The 23,230-nt window shown below is 36.3% G+C and overlaps 1 protein-coding gene across 1 annotated transcript in view; it reads left to right on the top strand.

The window, feature by feature from the left end:
- The first annotated feature begins 16,051 nt into the window (after positions 1 to 16,051).
- LOC311281428 (proton-coupled folate transporter) overlaps positions 16,052 to 23,230 on the top strand; it is a 35,474-nt gene continuing 28,295 nt past the window's right edge. Inside the window, exons 1-3 of the mRNA XM_084394360.1 lie at positions 16,052 to 16,401; positions 19,930 to 20,677; positions 21,848 to 21,945. Of these exons, the coding sequence (XP_084250486.1) occupies positions 16,285 to 16,401; positions 19,930 to 20,677; positions 21,848 to 21,945 (963 nt within the window). The 5' untranslated portion in view covers positions 16,052 to 16,284. The remainder of the gene's footprint in view (positions 16,402 to 19,929; positions 20,678 to 21,847; positions 21,946 to 23,230) is intronic.

A 23,230-nucleotide genomic window follows, 5' to 3' on the forward strand; every position in this document is an offset into this window, starting at 1 on the left:
ACTGTTGAGCAAAAATAATCAATGGTAATATTGAATCAACATTACACTAAGATGTTGAATCTACATCACTGCTGTTGAATCAACTCTGAAATGAACAAAAATAATCAATGGTAATATTGTTGAATCAACGTTACACTATGATGTTGAATCTACATCAGTGCTGTTGAATCAACTCTGAAATTAACAAAAATAATCTTTGGTAATATGGTTTGATCAATGTTACAATGTGATGTTGATTCTAAATACATTTTGTTGAAACACTAAACTGAAAAGGAATGTCAAACAATGTTGCCATCTGATGTACCAAGTTAATGTTGAAACAACATTAATATTTCAACTACACTTCAATGATGAGTCAACAAATTCCTGACCATTTAAAAATTTGGCAAAAACCTTTTAAAATATAAATGACACCTTTCCAGCAGTTGAGTGAGTCAATTTATTTTATTCAATCAATCAATGACAAAAATATATTAAAAGATCATTCTTTAAAAAAGAAAGGGGGAGAAATAGGACAACAGCATTTCAACCTTTAAAAATAAAATAGGCTTCAGAAGTCTGATGTCATAACTACAGGTGGTCCAACGGGTAGTCTTACATCAGACTACTGCCTCTTTTCCATTGGGTTCTCTGAAATCTGAAATAGAAAGCATGATGTTACTCAAGAACAAGTCAATTCAGTTGCCACATTCAAGAAATTCAAGAATGTTAATATACTAAACACAATATGATTCACTTTAAAAAAAAACTTGCTGAACACAAAATATTCTAACTACGATTAAAGTATCGGTAAATTCTGTTTATTTAATTAACTTTTCTAAAATCTATTAATGCTTCAATATCAAAAGAAAGCACTATGGCAGGGGTGTCCAGCCCTAATTAAACACACCTGAGGCAGCTAATCAAGGTCATTAGGATCAATGAAAACTTCCAGGCAGGCGCTGGAGCTAAACTCTTCATGAAGAGGAACAAACACCTATGCGCTATAGCCATTAACTATATCTCAGTTCATTTTCCGTGAAACTACATAGCATTCAAGTAACAAGTTTATCTTGTAGAATAAAAGAGCTTTGATGAACATTTCTTTAAAGGGATGGTTCAGCCCGAAATGAAAATTCTGTCATCATTTACTCACCCTCAAGTTGTTCCAACCCTGTATGAGTTTCTTTCTTTTGAACACAAAAGAAGATATTTTAAAGAATGTTGATAACCAGAAAGATGATGGTGGCCATTGATTTCCATAGTGGAAAATAAATACCATGGAAGTCAGTGCCTACCATCAACTGTCTGGATGCCAACATTCTTCACTCTATCTTCTTTTGTGTTCAACAGAAGAAAGAAACTCATACAGGTTTGGAACAACTTGAGGGTGAATAAATTATGACAGAATTTTCATTTCGGGCTGAACCATCCCTTTGAAGCTGCAGATTCACCTTATGTAGACCTTAATCTCTTTAAATATCACAAAATAGCCATGTCAGTCACTTATTTTTTGTTATTGTGTTTCAGTGGAAACAAGCTAAACTGAATGGAAATCAGTTACATTTCTCAAATTTAATACAGATTCAGGAATATGACCTGATTAAGCAGTGATAAGGCACAGGATATCATCAAGTCCCAGGTCAGGTGATTATGCTGTCGACAACAACTCGGTGTATAATCAATGTCAGCATTATCAGGAGGGTGCTTCTTTTTTTTTTAAATTGTCCATCTTCGTCGGCCTTCATTCCTACTAAAGGAGCAATGTGCTCTGCATGCAAGCACTGACAGATGCAAGACATGGGCTATGTTTGCAGTGTAACTTTCTTGCTCATGGTCATGTCTCCTGCACTTCAAGAAATGTGTTAAATGACGTTTATTCAGGAAATTCGTAATAAACTTTACTAAAGCAATGTGCGTTTTTTAAGAATGTAGATGCACCACTGTTTGAAACTGTGCTAGAGAAGTCATGTAAGTATGTCAGGTGCTTCAACAAACTTCTGTATAGGATGCACCTATGTTTTCTCTCTAATGAGGAAGCATTACACTACTGAGAAGTGCATGCAAAACCAAAATGGGCGTTTACCAATCAGTGGCCAATTTCAAACTACAATAAATGTTTTTCAACCATTTTTTAACAGACTTGCTAAAATCATGAAGGCCCACCCTTAAACCAAGCCCCCAGTGGATTAGAGCAAATCGGGTAAAGCGGTTGAAAACGCCCTACTGATTGAAAAACACCCACTAGTGTTCTGCAGAGATACATGCCTGAATGATCTTGTGCTCATCACCTACAAATCACTGTTAGTTCAATGTCACTGTCTCCATCCATGTGTGCTGTTGGCTTTTGTCAAAATTTCAATGCTGATCCAACACACTTTAAACATTGAAATGTCAATCTCAACCAAAATGATGGTTTGGATCAAAACTCAACATTGTATCAATGTTACCATGCTGTCTGGGGAGTTTCATGACATATATATCTTTAAGTATCACACGCTAATAGTGTTATTGAACAAAACATTTAAGCAAAAAAAAAACATTTAAGCGAATTATTGAATGACTTAGGACTAAAAATATGTTTTATAATGTGAGATGTTTTACTTGATTTTACTAAAAGAAACAGCATTGCAAAACGTAGTCTTAGTCAATCTGTCTATTAGTTAGCGATTAAACTTTCCCGAAGAGAAAGATGCTGAAGGGTGAAAATGAGCCTGAGGAACAAACACAAAGGTACCCATTTCATAAACAGCTCTAGGGTAGGACAGCCATTATTCTATGTGAAATTCAAGGTGATAATTCCAAAGTTCCCCTCTGGTAATTCATGGGACTCAGTCTGGACCATAGATGGCAGTTCATTCAGATTATCTGAAAGAAGATTAAATTGAATTTCACGTTCTGTGCAGATAAAATTCAAATCACATTTTGTCATTATTTGATCTTTTCAAATTCACAGGAGGAAAATGTATTTTCTTGCAAAAGGTAATTTTACACCGTTGCCTCTATGGTCGTACGGTTCAATCTAGTGCAGCATTACAGTCTTTTTTAAAAGTAAATGATATACTTCCCACCTGCTTCAGATCACACAGGCTTGAAAACGGCTCATTTTTTAATAAGCTCTTTGCCTAAATATATAGGGCCTACTGAATATACTGATACCCTGACTTGATTGATTGTGTCAATCAAATCATAAATACTTGCAAATGAGTATCAAAATTGTATTAGCAAAGTTTCGGTCTCACAACCTTCATCAGGCATATACAACAATTCAAACTCAATCCCTTCGAAATGATCACATGACCAATCACCGTAAAGATCCATTTGTGACCAATTAGGCTCAATGAGACTGAATACATAATTAACACCACATCATCATGAACAGTTACAAACATCGTTATTCATTATATCAAAGATAGAGGGAAGTCTCTATGAATGATGAAGCATTATTTAATGTGATGTTATAACTTTTTTCTTCAAATTTTAGTTTTCATTATTGAAATGCATTATTTCCCCCTTATATTTGCAGTTTTAATGAATAGCAAAATTCTGTACATGCATTATTTTTTTTCGTTTCTAGGTGAAACCTCTCGGAACATCTCAACACAGCAACAACGGGAGTGAAAAAGAGATGAAGGCACAGCACTCAGCACTTCTATCTTTATTACACTGGAGTGCTACTCCACCTTTACTCATAGCATGAGGTCGATTCCTCCTGAAAGCGCTGAGAGCCGAAAGAACAAATGCTCATTCCGTTGGAGTTTCTGAGATGCCATTAGAGAAGTCACTCGGGTTCATTCTTCTCTTGACACATAATGAACAACAGTAGCCAGACACAAACCCATAATCTGCTAATGTGTTGGGTCCTCATAGCAAGCTTCACTGGGCAGCTATGCCGTAATGACGCCTTTGCCCTCTCTTTTCCGTGTGCATGGAGACGTGAAGCTTCACAACATCCAAACAATATGAACATAGATGATGTTTGTTTCTGGCCTGGTAAAGTCAAAGAGAGGATCACTTCTTATCATGTCTGATACACCCATCCCTCTAAAATACATTCGGTAAAACATTGCTTTTCAATTTTCGCTTCAGAGACCACAGAGAGTATAATAAATAGTATAACCTCATAACACCCATTATGAAAAAAGAACTATAATAAAAGCTATTTGTACTTGAAACTTGTTTTGTTGTTACACCCTAATGCACTTTTTCTCTTTTAACACATGCAGTCCATAACTTCATAAACCTTCATAAACACGCTGAATTGTTTTGGCTATAACGTCAACAGTGCATTTTGGTTCAGCTTGTATACTGATTTAATATGCATCCATTGCTATTTATAGCGACATGTTGCTTGTCACATTTTAGAACAGACAGAATTCCCTCTTTAGTGGATGGCGTCTTGTCAAAGTGATATAATTAGGTGTTCTCTTTAACAAACCGCCGGAGGCAGTTCTGCATCCCTCCATTTCTGGTCCGTGTTCAGCCCGTGTATCTTTCTAAACAGGGTTTAGATTTCATCAACCTCATTTGTTTTCTCAGAATTGTCTGTTGCTGTTTAAAAGACAGATTTGCTTGAGTCTCTGTTCAACATATTTGGGCTCCTTCTTGAACGCTAGTGTATTATATTTAATACATCCATTTATCAGGGCTCTAATGACCTGCATGATCAAAACTATCTGAAAAACCTGTTGCACACAGTCTACTACATGCCTCTTGCTCACTGATTGATGGTTTATACTTTTTTAGTTAATAAAGGACCTTAATTCTAAATTCTAAAAATGTAAGTATGAGACTATAACTCAAAAAATGTCCCCCTTCATGTTTTTTTTTCTTTCTTTTTTTTCGGTGAAATCTTTAATGATCTTTATTCAGTAAACGTTAAATGTTATATTGTTAGTAATATTTCTAGATCAACATTTACTGGACTGAAGCAAATTATGTTTACTTGATTATCCATACATCATTTTTATGCGTTTACAATTTATTCTTGCATCAGGCTTTTGGGTAAACTTTATTTGTATCTCTTATCTCTTATTTGTATCTATATCTATATCTTTCAGTCATCACTGTACTGCATTATATCCTGTTTTGCCCCCTATTCAAAGTACAGAGCTTTGATCATAAAATTAAGCATTTAAATATCATTGTATTAAAAGATATGATATATTATAAAGATAATTTACGTAACAAGCTATCAGAATTTCATCTTGCTTTTCAGCCATAACTGCACCAAACCGTTTTTTTCTCATCAAGTGTGACTGTGAGCTATCATATACAGGTCATAAAAGCCTGATGTTTCAAATATAAAACACAAACAATTTTTCAGATTGTGTCTAAAGGTTTCATTTAAAGAAAAATGGATTTTTCCTGACTATTATTTCATATGCCAGGCTTTACAGGGATAATTTTGTTATGGTCTTGTGTCTCTTATTTTGAAAGTCTCTTTTTTGGTCATCTGTTGTTTTCTTGTCGTCGCCGCATTTTTACAGTGCCTCTTAAGTCATAAGTGGCTTAGCTATAGTGAAAATCTGCACATAACTCTTCATGCCTTCTCAGTTTTTGAGCTGAGAGGATTTGAAATGTAACTTCCAAAAAAACGCCTACTTTTAACTTTGAGAATTACATTGCATAAAAGCCACATTCACAATCTCATATCTACAATTAAGTTGCAACTTCCAAATTTCATTTGCGTTCCCACTTTATATTAAAGAGATTGATTAACCAAAAATGAAAATTCTGTTATTAATTCTTCACACTCATGTCGTTCCAAACCCATAAGATTTTCACGTACAAACATTCACCAACTCAAGGATGTTCGCTTGACGTGTGAGAACCAATGAGGTTCATTCTCGTGTGTTAAATTAAAACTAGTAATTGAGTCTCTTCAGAAAATTGACAAATGGACTAAAAAATTGACTAAACAGCTTGATTCATATGGACTAGATTCACGATCTCTTTATGAACTTTTTGAAGCGTCAAAGTGGTAGTTGCGTAGCTGTCAAAGGAGGGACAGAAAGCTCTCAGATTTCATCAAAAAAGATCTTCACTTCTGTTCTGAAGATGAACGAAAGTCTTACGGGTTTGGAACGACACGAGGGTGAGTAATTAATGATAGAATTTTTTGGGTAAACTATCCCTTCTGTAACTACAATGCACTAACATTTAAATGAATCATTGATACAATGCACTGATTGTGAACATACATGTTTTTACATTGTACATATTTTCAATTTGCATGTAATTAGAGTTGCAATTAATTTATTCAGTGCTTGAAATGGAAAAAAAGGGCCGGTACTCCTGTTGGGTGTTCAGACCGGCAACATGTGAGAAGTGCCGGCACGCAAGAATAAGTGAGGGTACGCTACAGATTAAAATATAGAAGTTCAGGTACTGTGTACGGGTGTGTAACGGCCCACTCTGAGCACTGATTCCATCTACAATTACCCTGTTGACCCTACACGTACCCCTTAACCCACCGTTAAACCTATACCAACCACCAAACCCGTACCTAACCTTAACCGTATCCCACCTCAATGGCAGCAATACACCATGAACACAATACTTAACAATACATTTTATTGTTAAATATTAGTAAAGACACCCAATATGTGTGACCTCATTTGCTTGCTTTATTATGAAACATTCAGTCATCATACCAGAAAGATTTCTTTTTATTCTGTGGCCTCAAACAAAATAGGAGCATGACCCTGGTGCTTCTCATGTGTTCTGTGTGTAACATGTTTGGGAAAGCAAGAGGACTGGCTCTCAGAAGAACAGGTCATCCGACCTTCATGTGTGCGCAGCAGGGTTCGCGATGGCTCCCCGTACGCCGCAAAAAGGTCCCTTGACACACAGACTAATTAATGTTTAAGAGCAAGAAAAAAAGAGCAACCTTGGACTGTGTCCATTTACTCATGTTCTCTCGCCTTTATATTAGTACATTCACAGCGCAAATCACACACGAGCAGTCCATACATTTCACAGGATGTAATTTAAGCCATTTTCTCTCTCTTCCAGGAAGATCCCTAATGTGTTTTGATATCTTTTTAGTATAATGTCATGAGACTCGTAGATGTGTGTGTTGAGCGGGATTCGGACCCTTTTGGGACGTGATGCACATGTAATAAGAGCTGTTCCCTGCGTGTCTGACCTTGCAGTGCATTTGGGCTGAGCTCATGCATAAATGCAGCCTTTTACAGTCCTTTTGGACATCATTATCAAACGATACACCAACTGGACAGATATTATTTGTTGGATGTTACGTATCAGCACTGTCGGCGTGGCTCCGAATAAGCTAGCACGTTACACAGATCTGTTTCATATCCTTTGTTGTTTTTATCACAGTGCTCATTTACAAAATTATTTTTCATTTGAACAATATTAAGCTCAATCAAATGCATCCAAATGTTACTGAGAACGTACGCCTCATGAAAACACATCCCACAATTCCTTCACTCTACTGCACTGTGATTGTCTGCCGCTAGATTTATCTTTATGTGAACTGAAAACAATGTGTGCGTTCACTGCCATGGTCTTTAGGTATTCCAAGACTGTGAAAATGTCTTGCGTGTCAAGAAAGTGATATAAATTGAGAATGTGTTTGCAGTGAAAACAATCGCTGGTAGCAGGAAATCTACTAAATTCATCTGTAGAAATAATTACAGTTTGTGGAAGCTAATGGCAGTAATAAAAATGTTAAAAGCCTTTGAAGACGAGGCCAAACCATAAGACATCAATTTGGTGGTATTAAGGCACATTTCTACTTAGTTTAACACTGAGCACTTGGAAATGAGGGCAATAAAACAAGACTGAGTGCAAAGTCGTCTTGGTTCATAATGCATCTGCTGAAACTCATCATCCATTCGCTGCTGTAAACAGTTTTTATTTGTTTGAAAAAGAACGGCTTTACAGGTCATATTAACTCATGTAAGTTTAATTAAAATGGTAAAGAAGATAAATGAATGGTTGGATAACTATGCATTTTGGTAGATAGATAGATAGATAGGGACTCATCACTTATTGGTGTTCATAAAAAACACACTAACTAATAAGTTCATGTACATGCATGAATTCTTGATTTATCAGCCTCAGCGTGAATGCGGTTAGGTGAGAGACCAGGAACTGTTTTATGTAGAGGTGAGGCAGAATCCCAAGAATTGTGATGAGAAAGAGAGACAGACCTGGTACAACGCATCAACACTTCGAAAAGACATTTCCTGAATTAACACAGCAAAAAGAAATAGGGATTATATGAAAGCATTTGAGCAGAAAAGACCAGATCAGAGACCTTGCCCGATGATCTAATTCACATATAATATAATGCAATTGCATTTAAAGCTAATTTTCTTTTTTTTGAAACCGCATATAAATTGAAAGCAATACAGTATAGAGTCAAGATCAGGTTTTGTGGCTGAATGGGAAATAGAACAGAAAACCGTGCAAAACACGCCGTAGCGTGACAGAAAACCTGCTCTGCTGAGAACACCATTTTCTCAGAGAAAAGAAAAACGTAATAAATTCTTAACAAAATGAGTGAACTAAGACCAGGAGATGACATATGATTCACTGCGCATCGGAAAAGAATAAAACAAGCGAGAGAGGTTTTAAAATGAGAATCATTTTCTCTCATAACAGGTGCATGCGTACGTTACTCTGTTTACAGTGAGGGCATTCCTGTTTCTTGCATTTTGTGTGTGGCTCTTATGCACTTAAACCTTTATCTTTTAAGAGTGGACGCTTGTGAGTGTGTGCCCGGTTCATCGTGCCTAACAGCGGTGCGACATTTTCATCAAAAGAGCAGCACTGCTGTGACCTACTGCTATAGCACTATTACAAACTTTGTGCTAAATACGTCGGCCGTTCAGTGAAGGTCAGACCATTAATCTCACCCTTCAGGAGAGCTCCAGTGTACTGGGTTTCGCACATGAGCACACAGTCCTAATGTATAGCGTGGCCGAGGTCCAGGGAAAAAAACTCTTTCCCTTTACAGAGCTTTTATGCTTGCCATTTTATGAGGTAATCTGCAACAATTACAGTTTTCAACAAGTAGAATATGCATTCATTATTCACTGCTGTCTCGTCAGGTCAGTGCAGTACGGTGTAGAAAAAAAAAAGGGTGACTTTTTTTTCTTCATATTTGCGACTTCACGTCTCACAATTGTAACTTTATTTCTTGCAGTTGTAATTTCATGTCATGTCTTTTTCCAACCCGACTTTGTATCTGTGATTTTATTTCTCACGACTGCACATTTAAATCCAACAATCTGACTTCATATCTTACTATTGCAAGGTTGTTTTTCAGAATTCTGACTCATAATTGCGACTTTATGCATAATTTCTTGTATAATTGTGACTATTTCTCAAGATTGTGCATTTATTTCTCACAATTTTGACTCATAATTGCAACTCCACACTTTATTTCTTGTAATTGCGAATGCGACTATTTCTCACAATTACAGATTTTTTATCTCACAATTGTTACTATTTCTCACAATTTTAACTTCATATCTGATTATTGTGATTTAATTTTTCATAATTGCAAACGCATACTTTATTTCTTGTAATTGTGACTTTATTTTGTCACAATTGTGCATTTATATCTCACAATGTGACTTCATATTTACAACTGACATAATTTATCACAATTTTGACTCATAATTGCAACTTCATACTTTATTTCTTGTAATTGTGACTATTTCACAAGATTGTGCATTTATATCTCACAATGTGAGATATTTTACAATTTACATAATTTATCAAAATTTTGACATAATTGCAACTTCATTCTTTATTTCTTGTAATTGTGACTGTTCATCACAATTACACATTTTTATCTCACAATTGTTACTATTTCTCACAATTTTGACTTCATATTTGATAATATTGATTTAATTTCTCATAATTGCAGCTTCATACTTTATTTCTTGTAATTGTGACTTTATTTCTCACAATTGTGCATTTATATCTCACAATGAGACTTCATATCTTACAATTGTGACATTATTTCTCACAATTTTGACTCATAATTGCAACTTCATACTTTATTTCTTGTAATTGTGACTGTTCATCACAATTACACATTTTTATCTCACAATTGTTACTATTTCTCACAATTTTTACTTCATATTTGATAATATTGATTTAATTTCTCATAATTGCAGCTTCATACTTTTTCTTGTAATTGTGACTATTTCTCACAATTGTGCATTTATATCTCACAATGAGACTTCATATCTTACAATTGTGACATTATTTCTCACAATTTTGACTCATAATTGCAGCTTCATACTTTATTTCTAGTAATTGTGACTTTATTTCTCACAATTGTGCATTTATATCTCACAATGAAACTTCATATATTACAATTGTGACATTATTTCTCACAATTGACTCATAATTGCAACTTCATACTTTATTTCTTGTAATTGCAACTATTTCACAAGATTGTGCAAGAAGATTTATATCTCACAACGCGACTTCATATTTTACAATTGCGACTTTTTTACTCTTACAATTGTAACTTTAATTCTCACAATTGCGTATTTTTATTTCACAATGTGAATTCATATCCCACCGTTACAAATTTATTAAACTTCGGCATGAAACGGATATTGCAAAAATCTATTCCCCCCATTGTGATGTATGTCGAATAAGAAAAAATATGTATGTGATATGTGAAAATATGATGTGTATGTCGATGTCGAATAAGAAAAAATGTCGGACGGGACTTGATTTTGTTCATCAGCAATTGGTTGGATTGATTAGAGATGTTGCAAGAGGGAGGGGGCATTTCTTTGACTGAAGATTATGAGGGCACATGAATAAAAAAAAAGAATGATGTGCATGGATAAATCATTAATAATAATACTCCAATACTCCAATAAAAAACAAGAATTGTCAATTTTGATTTCATGGTGACTTTAATTGACTAAATATTTGGTAACACTTTACTTGAAGGGGTGTGCATAAGACTGACATGGCACCTAATCATGACATGGCAGATGTCATAAATATGAAGGAGGTCTTATGCATGTTTATGACAACTGTCATTAAGTGTCATTCGCTCAATTATGACATTTTTAATGCAAATATGACATTGTTTGAGATGTCTTTGTTATGACAACTTGACATAAACCAATACATCATAACCAGTCAGTGTCTTTGTCATGACAACTTGACATTACCAAGACAACATAAATTGTCATAAACATGACATAGCAGATGAATTATCAAACTTCAGAAACTTTATGGGTTAGCATTTCATTAAACTGTCAGGTGGTTGGTTTTGACATTGGCTGTCATGAGGCCATTATAACTGTGTCATGAATGTTTTTCTTGACCTCAAGTACAGTGGTACAAATTTAATTTGTCATAAATTTTTTATAATGGCTTCATGACAGCCAATGTCAAAACCAACCACATGACAGTTTAATGAAATGTTAACCCCTAAAGCCTAAGTGGTTTCTTAAGTTTGATAATTAATCTGCTATGTCATGTTTATGACATATTTATGACAGGTTGTGTTGTCTTAGTAATGTCAAGTTGCCATAACAAAGACATCTCACACAATGTCATATTTGCATTAAAAATGTCATAATAGGTTGTTTGCATATGACGTCGCGTTACTGCGTTGCCATGGTGCGAAATGCAGATGGAGGGCAGGAAGTGATTTGCAACACTTAGGAAGCACTATAACAAACTCAAAATGCCTATGTTTTGCGTCGTTTATGGTTGCTCAGATCGATCAAACCGAGAAACCATGAGGAGTTTTTATCGTGTACCAAAAGTTGTTTTTCATAAGGGGAAAAAATGCAAGAAATTAACCAAAAAACGACAGAAAAATGGCTTGCAAACCTACGTCTGCGGTCGGGAGGAGCCAAAAATGCCCGTGTGTGCAGTGATCACTTCATCAAAGGTGAGTTAATACAGCTTATGTGGCTATGTTTGTGTAACGTACCAGTTTCCGAACTTTGTAAAGTCAAAATAATTGTTTCTTCTTTTCTTTGAGTTTGTAAGTTACCCCTTGTTAACTGAAGACAAACGCGTAACGTTAGCAAAGCTGTAACAAAGTGTTTTGAGAATGCAGCCTTCAGTGGTTTAGTGGTGTTTCGGCGGACCTTTGAGAGTAGTTAACCTAATAACGTAAAGTAAACAGCCGTAAAAGTAACGTCGAGAAGCGCCGCAGCGTTGAATGGTTAGGGTTAACGTTACGGATTAATCCACAGGACAAAAAAGAATGACAGGCAAATCTTTCAATTCAGTTGAAAAATCACTCCTCTTCATAATGCAAGGATCACATCCAACATATGTTTAGATTTTTTGTCTATATCTTTCTTTTGTAATAGCGTCTAAAGTAGTACAGTACAGACTTTCCACCATCTCGTCCATTCCGCTCTTCACTTCCTGCCCTCCATTTGAATGTCGCGCGTCATCACAATCACGTGACTGCAAACCACCTATTGAGCGAATGACACTTAATGACAGTTGTCATAAACATGCATAAGACCTCCTTCATATTTATGACATGTGTCATGTCATGATTATGACGGTGTCATGTCAGTCTTATGCACACCCCTTCAAGTAAAGTGTTACCGAATATTTTTAATTCATTACACTATTTTTTTTAAATCTTAACTAAGCTTGTCGCAATGTATTCTGGGATTGCTTTTTTCAGCGAACATATGACACTACCATCACATCTATAGCGCACTCCGTACGAACAGCGCTGATTCAGATCCTATGGTTATACATGGGAAATGTGGAATAGAGGTGATGTACATACAGTATCTGAGTGTATATGTAAACATGTGCATACACAGTTTAAGTATATATGTACACAGCATGACACAACACACTCACATTCGACATGAGTTTTTCAAGCTGAATAATGTTTAACGATAAACATTATAAAATATTTGAGCAGCAACAGAGGCAATACTGAAGAAGACAGATCTAAGAGAGTGATGTATGATAGACCAGTCCCTTGCGCAGACAAATAAGACTCCTCAGCCAGCGCGCCTGTGTAAATATTTGAACTCTACCCAGCAGATATCAGGGCCTCTAGAGAGAAAGACACTAGTTCAGGTGAGAAAGGGTTCATTCCCGTACTGCATGCCTGCTGCCTCTGATCTCTCCCGCAGCTCATGTATTCACGCTCTGCATACAATAAGTACATAAACAGAATGAAATCATCTGGGGTGCTTGTGTGTGTGTGTGTTGTGTTAAAGGGGTAGTTCACCCAAACATTTTAATTCTGTCATTAATTACTCACCCTCATGTCGTTCCAAAACCATAAGACCTCCGTTCATCTTCTGAACACAAAATGTCTTTTTGATGAAATTCGAGAGCTTTCTAAACCCCCATTAGACTGCAATGCTATTACCACTTTCAAGGCCCAGAAAGGTAGTAAAGACATCGTTAAAATAGTCCATGTGACTACAGTGGTGCAACCTTAATTTTATGAAGCAATGAGAATACTTTTTTTGCGCACAAAATTATTATATATAGAGCCGACTCACCTAGTTACCTCAAAAGTTTTCTGCATCCCTCCGCCACCTCGACGACTCACTCTCGGCTGGTTCCTATTCCCAGCCAGGGATACGGGGGAGTGCTCTGGGTTTGGGCTACAAATATTCACAAATATTCTTTATTCTTTATTCTATTCGATCATTTGCCAGTGGGAACTCGTGAAAACAACTGGCACAGGTAATCAGACATTATTTCCTTTTTTCTTTTTTTGCCTTTTTATTATCATAGGACAGTGAGTAGGCAGGAAGCGAAGTGGAAGAGAGAGAAAGGGGGGGACGGGATCGGGAAAGGTCCACGAGCCGGAACTCGACCTCGGGTCACCCGAGCTGCCCACAAGGCTATCAGCGCAGACAATATACCCAGTAAACAATTACCATCTTTCAACGTTGAAATATGGTCGAAAATATGACAGTCCGCTTTGGACTGGTTTACGATGTGATTTCAACTAAGTAGTTTCGGCCGGACTGATTGACTACGTGTTTTCAACTGATCATCTAAGATACCACATGTTTTCAACTTATAATCTAAGACAGGATAAGTCTGTTATACATGCTAAAATAACAGAGAAAAACAAACTACCAAACCATGTTCATTATTATCTCAAATAAATTGAAAGAGTTTTACATATTCCATCAAGACGTTGAAGATCGACCTGTTTTCAACGCTTAAAAGTCGTAATTAGACGTTGAAGATTTACGTCTATTCAACGTCTAATAGGCGGCTTTTTGCTAGCAGGATAGCATTTTATAGCTTACACAAACTTATCTTCAGAAGGCCTTCATTAACCACCCAGGGGTGCGTTTCCCGAAAGCATCGTTAGCCAACTATGGTCGCAAGTTCCGTCGTTATCAGCATAGTTCAACGATTTGGTGTTTGCCGAAACCATCGTTCCAACGAACGTTCGCAAACAGCATCGCAAACTTCTGTGGTTGGAACGACAGCTCTCGAGCTGTGGTTAGAAGCATAGTTTCTAGTTTACATGAGATGTAGACTGAATAAATCCTTATCTTTAGCAAAATAAGCAAGCTGACATTCAGTACAACCCGTGTTATTTATTTAGAATACATACAAATGTAATTTACGTCTTTTAGTTTGTCAAGAGATTTAAAGCACCGTTTTTGAAGACTGCGCATGTGCGAACGTGCTCTACTATTTAAGAACGAGCCAAACATTGAGTCTGGTAATAAAGCAAAATAACTGGGAAAAATTAGAAATGGTCTTCAGATGCCTTGTCTGTAACTTATATGACAAAATCTAGCGTTAATTCGATCTCAAACAGATTAATTAAAATAAGTTATTAGTCCACCACGTGCGAGACGTCATAAACCAACGTGGTTGAACGATACTTTGCGACATACGGTTTCGGGTAACAGTTGTTACTAGATAGTTGATTTCTCCATCGATGCATCGTACTATGGTAGTTAAGCAGCGAGCTATATAGTTGTACGGGAAACTCACCCCAGAGCAGTGTGGAGCACTTTAATCATGGACTTTGATGGACTTCCAAAAAAATATATACCCATTCACTCCCATTATAAAGCTTGGAAGAGCCAGGATATTTTTTAATATAACTTCGATTGTATTCATTCTGAAAGAAGAATGTCATAAACACATAGGATGGCTTCAGGGTGAGTAAATCATGGGCTAATTTTCTATTTTTGTGAACTATCCCTTTAAGGAGCACTGAAAGAGCGATTGAGTGAAGGAGGGATGGTATGGGGGGCACATTTGATGTCCCTTCACAATTAGAGATTACGTGAGTTTCACCCACAACAGGAATTTTTAAGTCAGGTTAATTGAGTCTGGCGATTAACTATTGATGCTTGTTGTGTGTAGACAAAACAAGAGTGAATAAAGAGAAAAGAGTATGTAGGCTATTAATAATGGTCTTGACTGAGATACATGGGCAATACATGTTTTAAGGCAAAAACTAGCATGGGTGGCTATGTCATCCTATTACACTGTGCGGGCTATTCATATTTATAGCTCATCTTTTTAACAATTTATCAGTAATAATCAAAGACAGAGTAAAAAAAGAATCATAGGCTATAAAATAAAAAAAGTTTAAATGACTGAAGAGGAGTAAAATACAGATGAAATACTTGAATATATTCAAACTACAGTACATATTAACAAGGAAATATACAATCATGCAAATACGATTTAAAACATAATAAATCAAATCAAAATGTTTCTGTTAAGGCACTTTGTGGGAATCCCGAAGCTGTCAACTGTGATGTTTTAATGTTATTGGTCATACTACACTTTATACTGGAAAATTATACAAAGAAATCTCTGACAGGTTGTAATGAAGTACTGAAAAAGAAAATTGTCATTGTTGCACCTCAGTATATTTGCTGCTATAACAGGAAATGTTTGCACGATTCAAAGGAAATCTCACTTTGCAAGTTTAACATTCTGAAAACGCACACTGTAGAAAGAAGAAGAGGATTCTCACCACTCTTTGTTTTTGCTGCAGGGGAAGCGGGAATCTGTGGGGGTTGTGTTCAAAGGGCAAATAAAGGCCAACCACTTTTACAACCACACAGTAGAACAGTTCCTGATAAGAAATTGTCGAGAGAGACAATTTCCTCCAGTTACAGCTGACATGCATGTGACTAACCTGTGTTTTAACTCGAAAACACTTCCCTTGTCCACTATTCCTTTAGGACAGTATGAACATCTGCACGGGTTTGCTCTACCTAACACGGCTTTAATATTAAGAGACGGTTTCCTTCTTCCTTCCTCGTCTCTATATCTGTCACTGCGGAGCTGAATATGTCGGCATGGAAAGAGAAACTAAGGAGAGTTGTTACAGTGGAGCCGGTGATTTTCCTCTACATGACCAGCACTTTCATCGTAACACCTGCATATCAACAGATGATTATCACAAAGGTAAGAGAGCTGCTACTTTTTGTGATTTAAAGCAAGGGAGAGAGTGAAAAGAAGAGACATTAATCAAGTTGGTCCGGCGAGTCAGTGTTTTGTTCTTTGAACTGAAAAACAGGTCAGCAGGGTCCAGTTCTAGTACACAAAACGGAAATGCCCGAAGCAGAACCACGGAGCGCTTGGAGAATAGCAGTGGAGCTCGAGATGTACTCAAAACCCAAAACTGCAGCGGGCATTAATCAAGGCGAACCAGCCATGACAGTCCCAGAGCAAAACAATCACTCATGGACTAGATTAAACAATCGCTGACAGTCATTAGTCTGTATTCTGTTGCTGAGCTTCAACATAGACTGTGCCTGAGAAACTTCAGGATCTTGATTTTAACTTTGTGGGCAACACTTTTTGGTAAGTTGACATGTCCAGCGTTGTGACATACAACATCTGCATTTTTTTTTTAACCATCTTTTGCAATTTCTTTAAAAAAAAGAAATGAAATTAGAACTTAAAATAATTAGGAGACTACTTTGTATTTGAAAAATCTATTTTCATAATCATTTTTTCATGGATTAGAAATGAATGATTAAAACAAATTTTAAAGTAATTTATACTTTTTACTTAGTCAGTGCAAACTCGCACATACACAAACACACACACAATTATAACATATATACAGTGCTATGCATAAGTTTAGACACCCATGCTAAAGTTGACTAAAAAGAGGAATAAAAAATCATCTTTTGGAAATTGAACTTAATGCCTTAATTCAAAAAATGAGGAAAATTTTCTTTGTGAATGAATAATGTATCGTAAATAAATAAATGTTCTTCCTTAAAATACAGGGTGCATAAGTCTGGACACCCCTATGTTAAATTCCCATAGAGGCAGGCAGATTTTTATTTTTAAAGGCCAGTTACTTCATGGATCCAGGATATGCATCCTGATAAAGTTCACTTGGCCTTTGGAATTAAAATAGCCCCACATCATCACATAGCCTTCACCATACCTAGAGACTGGCATGGAGTACTTTCCATAAGATCATCAGCTATTAGGCTAACTGAAATAAAACCATGCCAATCTCTAGGTATGGTGAAGGTACATTTACATCCTAATAAATAATAAAAAGAGATAACTTATGTCCAAAAATAACAATAATAAATAAATAAAAATATTATTTAGTATTTTATTTTTTAAAGTAAAGTATAATAGAGAGGGGAAAATGCAGGAAAAATAATATGTGAACTACAAAGACATTTCTATGAATATAAATAATGCTGTGAATATATGCATTTGCTTAAGGGAGACGCTCTCCAAAACATGCAGCTGTTTTTAGTTCCTGCTTCTGTCACTTTGCTTTTTTTTCTGAGTGAGTGTCCTTCCTTTCCTCTCCCCTTTAAATTCTCTTACCCTTCCAATGAACTCTGCAGCTCCACACATAACAGCTCTCAGAAAAATGTGGATGAATATATCATATGAATGAGCACAACTCCACGCAGTGAAAACTGTGGAAAGATTAAAGAGGGTCCAATCATTTATTGCAAAGTGCTCATTTACGCCACTCTTAATGGCCTCGATTCTTGCCATTTGCTCCTTGATATCATCATATTTGTGAGGTTGCGGTTCGTGAGGTTCCCCGAGGCTTGTTCTTACAATAACTGAGGGCGTCCCCTGGTGCGATGAGTTACTGCCCGGGTTGTGCATCATTCCCATAATGCCTCAGAGCATCATTACTGACAATGAATAAAAACGTAGAAGTATAAAATCCTCAAAGCTGACCTAAGAAGCAATACTCGGTTTTCAACTAAAAATAAAGACTGTTAAAGCTCTAGTCTTGTACAAAATGCTAAGGCCCACCTTAAAAATAATGCTGACCTAACTTTAGCAACTGTTGTTAGCCTGTACTGTTATCTCATCTAAACATGTTATGAACACTTTTGTTCACTTACACTATGTTATACACAATATAATACGAGCAAGAGTACTATTGAGCGTGGAGCCAAGGTTCTCAGAAGCAGAAGTCATCATAGTTGGGTTAACCTCTAGTGGAAACTACAACAAATATGTTTTTTTGTATTCCTGTTTTCTCCAATAGCAAAAGAAAAATCCATGTTCGTGATTCTATGATTTGATAGATTTGACAAATTATGTTGGACAGAAGAGAGAAAGATATATTTGTTTTCTGTAATTTAATGCCAAGGTAATATAACATAATATAGTTTTTATAAGTAGTGTATACTGTATAATGTTGTAAATGCATATTTGAAAATAATAATAATAAAAAATTAACAATGTTAATAACTCGTCATCACAGTCTGTTAAAAGCTGATAATTAAGCTGATAATTGGAAAAAATAAAATCATGATTGCAAATGTGATATACAACTTCAATTAGGTTTATTAGGCCCCATTGAGTTAGGGGTGGAACATTTTCATACGATTCACATCACACCAATCCATACGCAATCAAACGGGCTGCAGAAACACGATGCATTGTAGTCCCCCAGCACGTGTTCTCCCAAAGTTTAAATGATAAGCATTAGCAGTGCCTTCCCTGTGTACAAACAGGGAAACAAATAACTCTTTTAATGAATCTTTTCATGAATCGTTCAAAACAACTCTCAAGAGTGGGGTTATACATATCACCTGCAGATTAAATTAATTTAGTCTCGAAATGAATTTTGCTGAAGATTCGTATCATTACTGACACATTTGCAACAGCTTTTTGTACTAATTCAATTCAATTCAAATTTATTTGTATAACGCTTTTCACACTACACATCATTTCAAAGCAGCTTCACAGAAAGTCAACATTACAATTTAGAGTCATCAAAGATTCAATTTTTGTAGCAAAAAAAAAAAAAAAAAAAACGTACACGGTTACACACCTCGGGTCGTAAGTGACCCTATAGCCTACAATTTTTGCAAAAAAAATTATTGGAAAACAGGCATTCTTTTATAATTTAATAATTTATTTTTGTCGTTATTTTGTCTATAATGAATTGACTGAGGAATACTAAGAAGGCTGATTTTAAAAACTGAATAAGGAGGAGGGTAGTGAAAGTGTAGTTCTTGTGAGCTTGTTATCGTATAGGTATTAGCACATTATCTAGCTATGCATATATGAAATGAAGTTTTGATGCTGTTAAACTGTACGTTTCACCCAAGTAAGTAGTTAGTAATATAATAACTCGCTCTCACTTAAATTACTGACCTGCTCGAAAATCTGTAAGTGACTTAGAATAGAATTTTTTGTTTGTTTGCGATAGACCTTAGTCATGGGGTAGCACCCTGACAAGACGTTAATTTATTTTTTGACAGGAATGAAAATGAGGCTGCAAGCACTGCGTTCAATGAATCGTACTGTTGTTTAACATACTGATTGTTCAGCTGACGAAACTGGTTTTTCTTTTTAAAACAAAGCTTTCAGCAGACAAAAAGCTCAGGGACATGCGATTTCGTTGTTGTGTTTAATAGACAATGTTGTGGTGATTTAAATATCGATAATGATATGAATTTGAATCACTTTTGTCTTTTGTAGATATGCCAAGAATTGCTCAAGAATGAAACCCTCTGCAGTAACTCTAAGCACAAAAAAGAGGACGAGGAGATTCAGACGTCAGCCTCCTACATCTTACTTCTGTTCAACGCCACCCTGAGCCTGGTCTCCATCCCTCCGGCTATAATGCTGGGCTCCTGGTCAGACCGCGCTGGCCGTCGCTCGGTCATGGCGTTCCCTTCTCTGTTGTCCCTGCTGAGTGGGGGTTTGCTCTTGGCTGTGGCCCTGTTGGGAAACATCAGTGTTTACTGGACCCTGCTGGCTGCTGCCCTCACAGGCCTGACAGGTGGACATGTCTCCATTTTCCTCAGCTCCTTCAGCTACCTGGCCGACCTGACCATGGGCTCCAGCTCCAGTCGCACTTTACGTATGGCCGTGGCCGAGTCCATGATCTTTGTTGGCGGTACGGTGGGCTTCCTGCTTGGCGGATTTTTGGTGCAAGAATTTGGGCCCAAGGCAGCGTTCGGGGCTTACATTGGCTGCCACGTCCTGGCATTACTTTATATCGCGCTTTGGCTGAGAGACCCTTCGGTGGGGAAAAATACATGTATATCTGCCTATAAAGAGGACACAGATGAGCAATGTTCTCCAGCAGACCAGTCTCGGCTGTATATCCTAAAGTACGCCAAGCTGTCTTTCAAAGCAGTGTTCAAGAGGAGGTCAGGGCAGCAGAGACTGAAACTGCACCTTCTCATTCTCTGCACCTTCATAAATAACCTGGTGGCTGTTGGTCAGTGCAAACACGAACATATACACACACACACACACACACACACACACACACACACACACACACACACACACACACACACACACACACACACACACACACACACACACACACACACATATATATATTCAGTGTGTCACAGCAGGAGGTTAATCTCAAGAAACCTGTAAAGAATATGTCAAGATCACATTTAACCCCCAAAAAAGAAAAATTGTTGCAGTCTTTTCATGACAATTAACCACATTGTCCCCGAAATACTGTAAAAGTTCCTGTAATAGTAATAATAACTATTATTATAATTAAATATTCAAATTAAATTAAAAATCATTTTTATTTATTCAATTAAATAATTTATTATTTATGATTTAATAATATTTGTTTATTTCAAATCGGTATGTATACACTATATTATAAATTATATTAATAAATTAAATAATTACTACCATGACAATTTATATGACATATTTACATATTTGTAATTCATGCAAGTAAGCATATATTAATATAATACTACTAAAATAATTGACCTACTCGAAATTATGTCCATAAAAGTAGATTATTGTAATTTTTATTTTTTATTTATTTGTAATTAATTGTAATAATTGTTGTTAAAATGTCACACACACACACACACATAATATGTATACATTGTATATATATTTAAAAATACATTAACTTTTAGTAAAGAGAGTTTGAAATGAAATATACATGAGATAATGAAGTAACACTGCATAAACATTCATTTAAAAATAAAACTTTAAAAATAGTTGTTCCAGCTTTGAGAAGGCTGTAATGAATGATGAGTGCATCTAATACGTGCCCTGTGGTGGAGTCGGCTGTGATGATGACACTGAGCCACTGCAGGGAGCTTTTAAAGCACTCCATCTGAGTGCTGTCACTCCTGAGGCCAGAGGGAGACATGGGGATTTCTATAGATGTCTATACCGTGTTCCATAAAGTCTTAAAATGAGTTATTAGTGGTCTTAAATATTAACAGCTGTAATTTTGTCGCATTTAATTGTCGTTCATAATTAGCGTTCAGTCATCTCATTTGAATTACACACTGTATTGCTTTGAAAAACATTGATCTTTGAAAGTCATGCCAACAAAGAGTTGGAGAGAGGGTGGACATAAATAATAATGTGTTTTTATGTGCATTTGTCTCTGCAGGGGAGCAGTCGATCTTGCTGTTGTATTTGATGTACGAGCCTCGAGAGTTTACGACTGCCATGTTTGGGGTTTTTAACTCTGTGAGGATGCTCTTATTGGTAAGTGGTCTTGTTTAATGCAGTAATGCTTTCTCTGATGACTCATGTCTCTCAGCTCTCTCTGAGTGGAGATCAGTGGATGTCCTTGAAATGCCACTAAATCTGTGGATTTCAGGCTCAAACGGCAGTGGCCCTGCAGAACGGCCATTGACTGGACTCAGCTGTGTATCTTTGCTTTCTCTTCATTTGATTCTCTTCTCTGCTAGCACACACAGCTGAGCACGAGCACAAGGTTTGCGGTCTCGGGCCACCAAGGCACCGTCGTCGTGTAAATGGGCGGCCGGAACGCATAAAACGTTTCCGGTTTTCGGTTGAAAACGGCCCCTAAATTAATAACTAATGATTTTTACAACCGAAATGAATCAATGCTGAACTTACTTAAACTGGACTTCCAGACTTCTTAAACTTTCTTCTAGCTCTTGTGCTGTGTTGAAAACCCTACAACACTTGTGATGTTCCCGGTCAAAAATGACCGACCTGCTAAAATTTGCTTATAAATATCTCGTTATGCTATACCGTATCACCAAATTTTGGATTCAATCTTTTTGTCAGCTTGTTTTCTTTCAATTAGGACGGGTTTTGTATTTATTTTTTAAACTGATTGATCATAGGCCTCATTGATCTGAGCCTCACTGTTTTGAAGATAAAGTTCATCTCTGTGAAAAAGCCTGTAATACTCAAAATAGTTTGTTTGTGCACATCAACATGTGTGTGTGTGTGTGTGTGCGCGGATGCACGAGTATGCATGTATCCACACTTGCACAGGTCTGAGGCCTTTATTTTTGCAAGCCCACATTGTACATATGTGAACATGGGCATGATGAACACACTATTTGCTTCTCTGATTGTCAACATTTTTGACCAAATAAGTTCAGATCAATGAGGCCTACGATCAATCAGTTTAAAAAATAAATACAAAACCTGTCCTAATTTAAAGAAAACAAGTTGACAAAAAGATTGAATCCAATATTTCATGATAAAATAACATAACAAAGAGATTTATAAACCATTTTTTTTGTAGGCTGGTCATTTTTGACCAGGAACATCACAAGTGTGACTTTGTGCCATTTTGTACAAAATCAAAGCATTTCAAAACAAATTTCCTGGTTAAACATGAAAGCGCACTAGTGTGATAAACAGTGCAAAATTTTCCCCCCATATTTTTATGTAAAATTGACAAAATTATCCACAGATAAAAGATGTTTCACTCAAAACCTGAGGTATGTAAGCTCAGACAAAAAAGGCCTATGCTAGATCAATTCCAAAAAGAAATATAAAACCCATC

The sequence above is a fragment of the Rutilus rutilus genome, assembly GCF_951802725.1.
Source record: "Rutilus rutilus genome assembly, chromosome: 21".
Lineage (NCBI taxonomy): Eukaryota > Metazoa > Chordata > Actinopteri > Cypriniformes > Leuciscidae > Rutilus > Rutilus rutilus.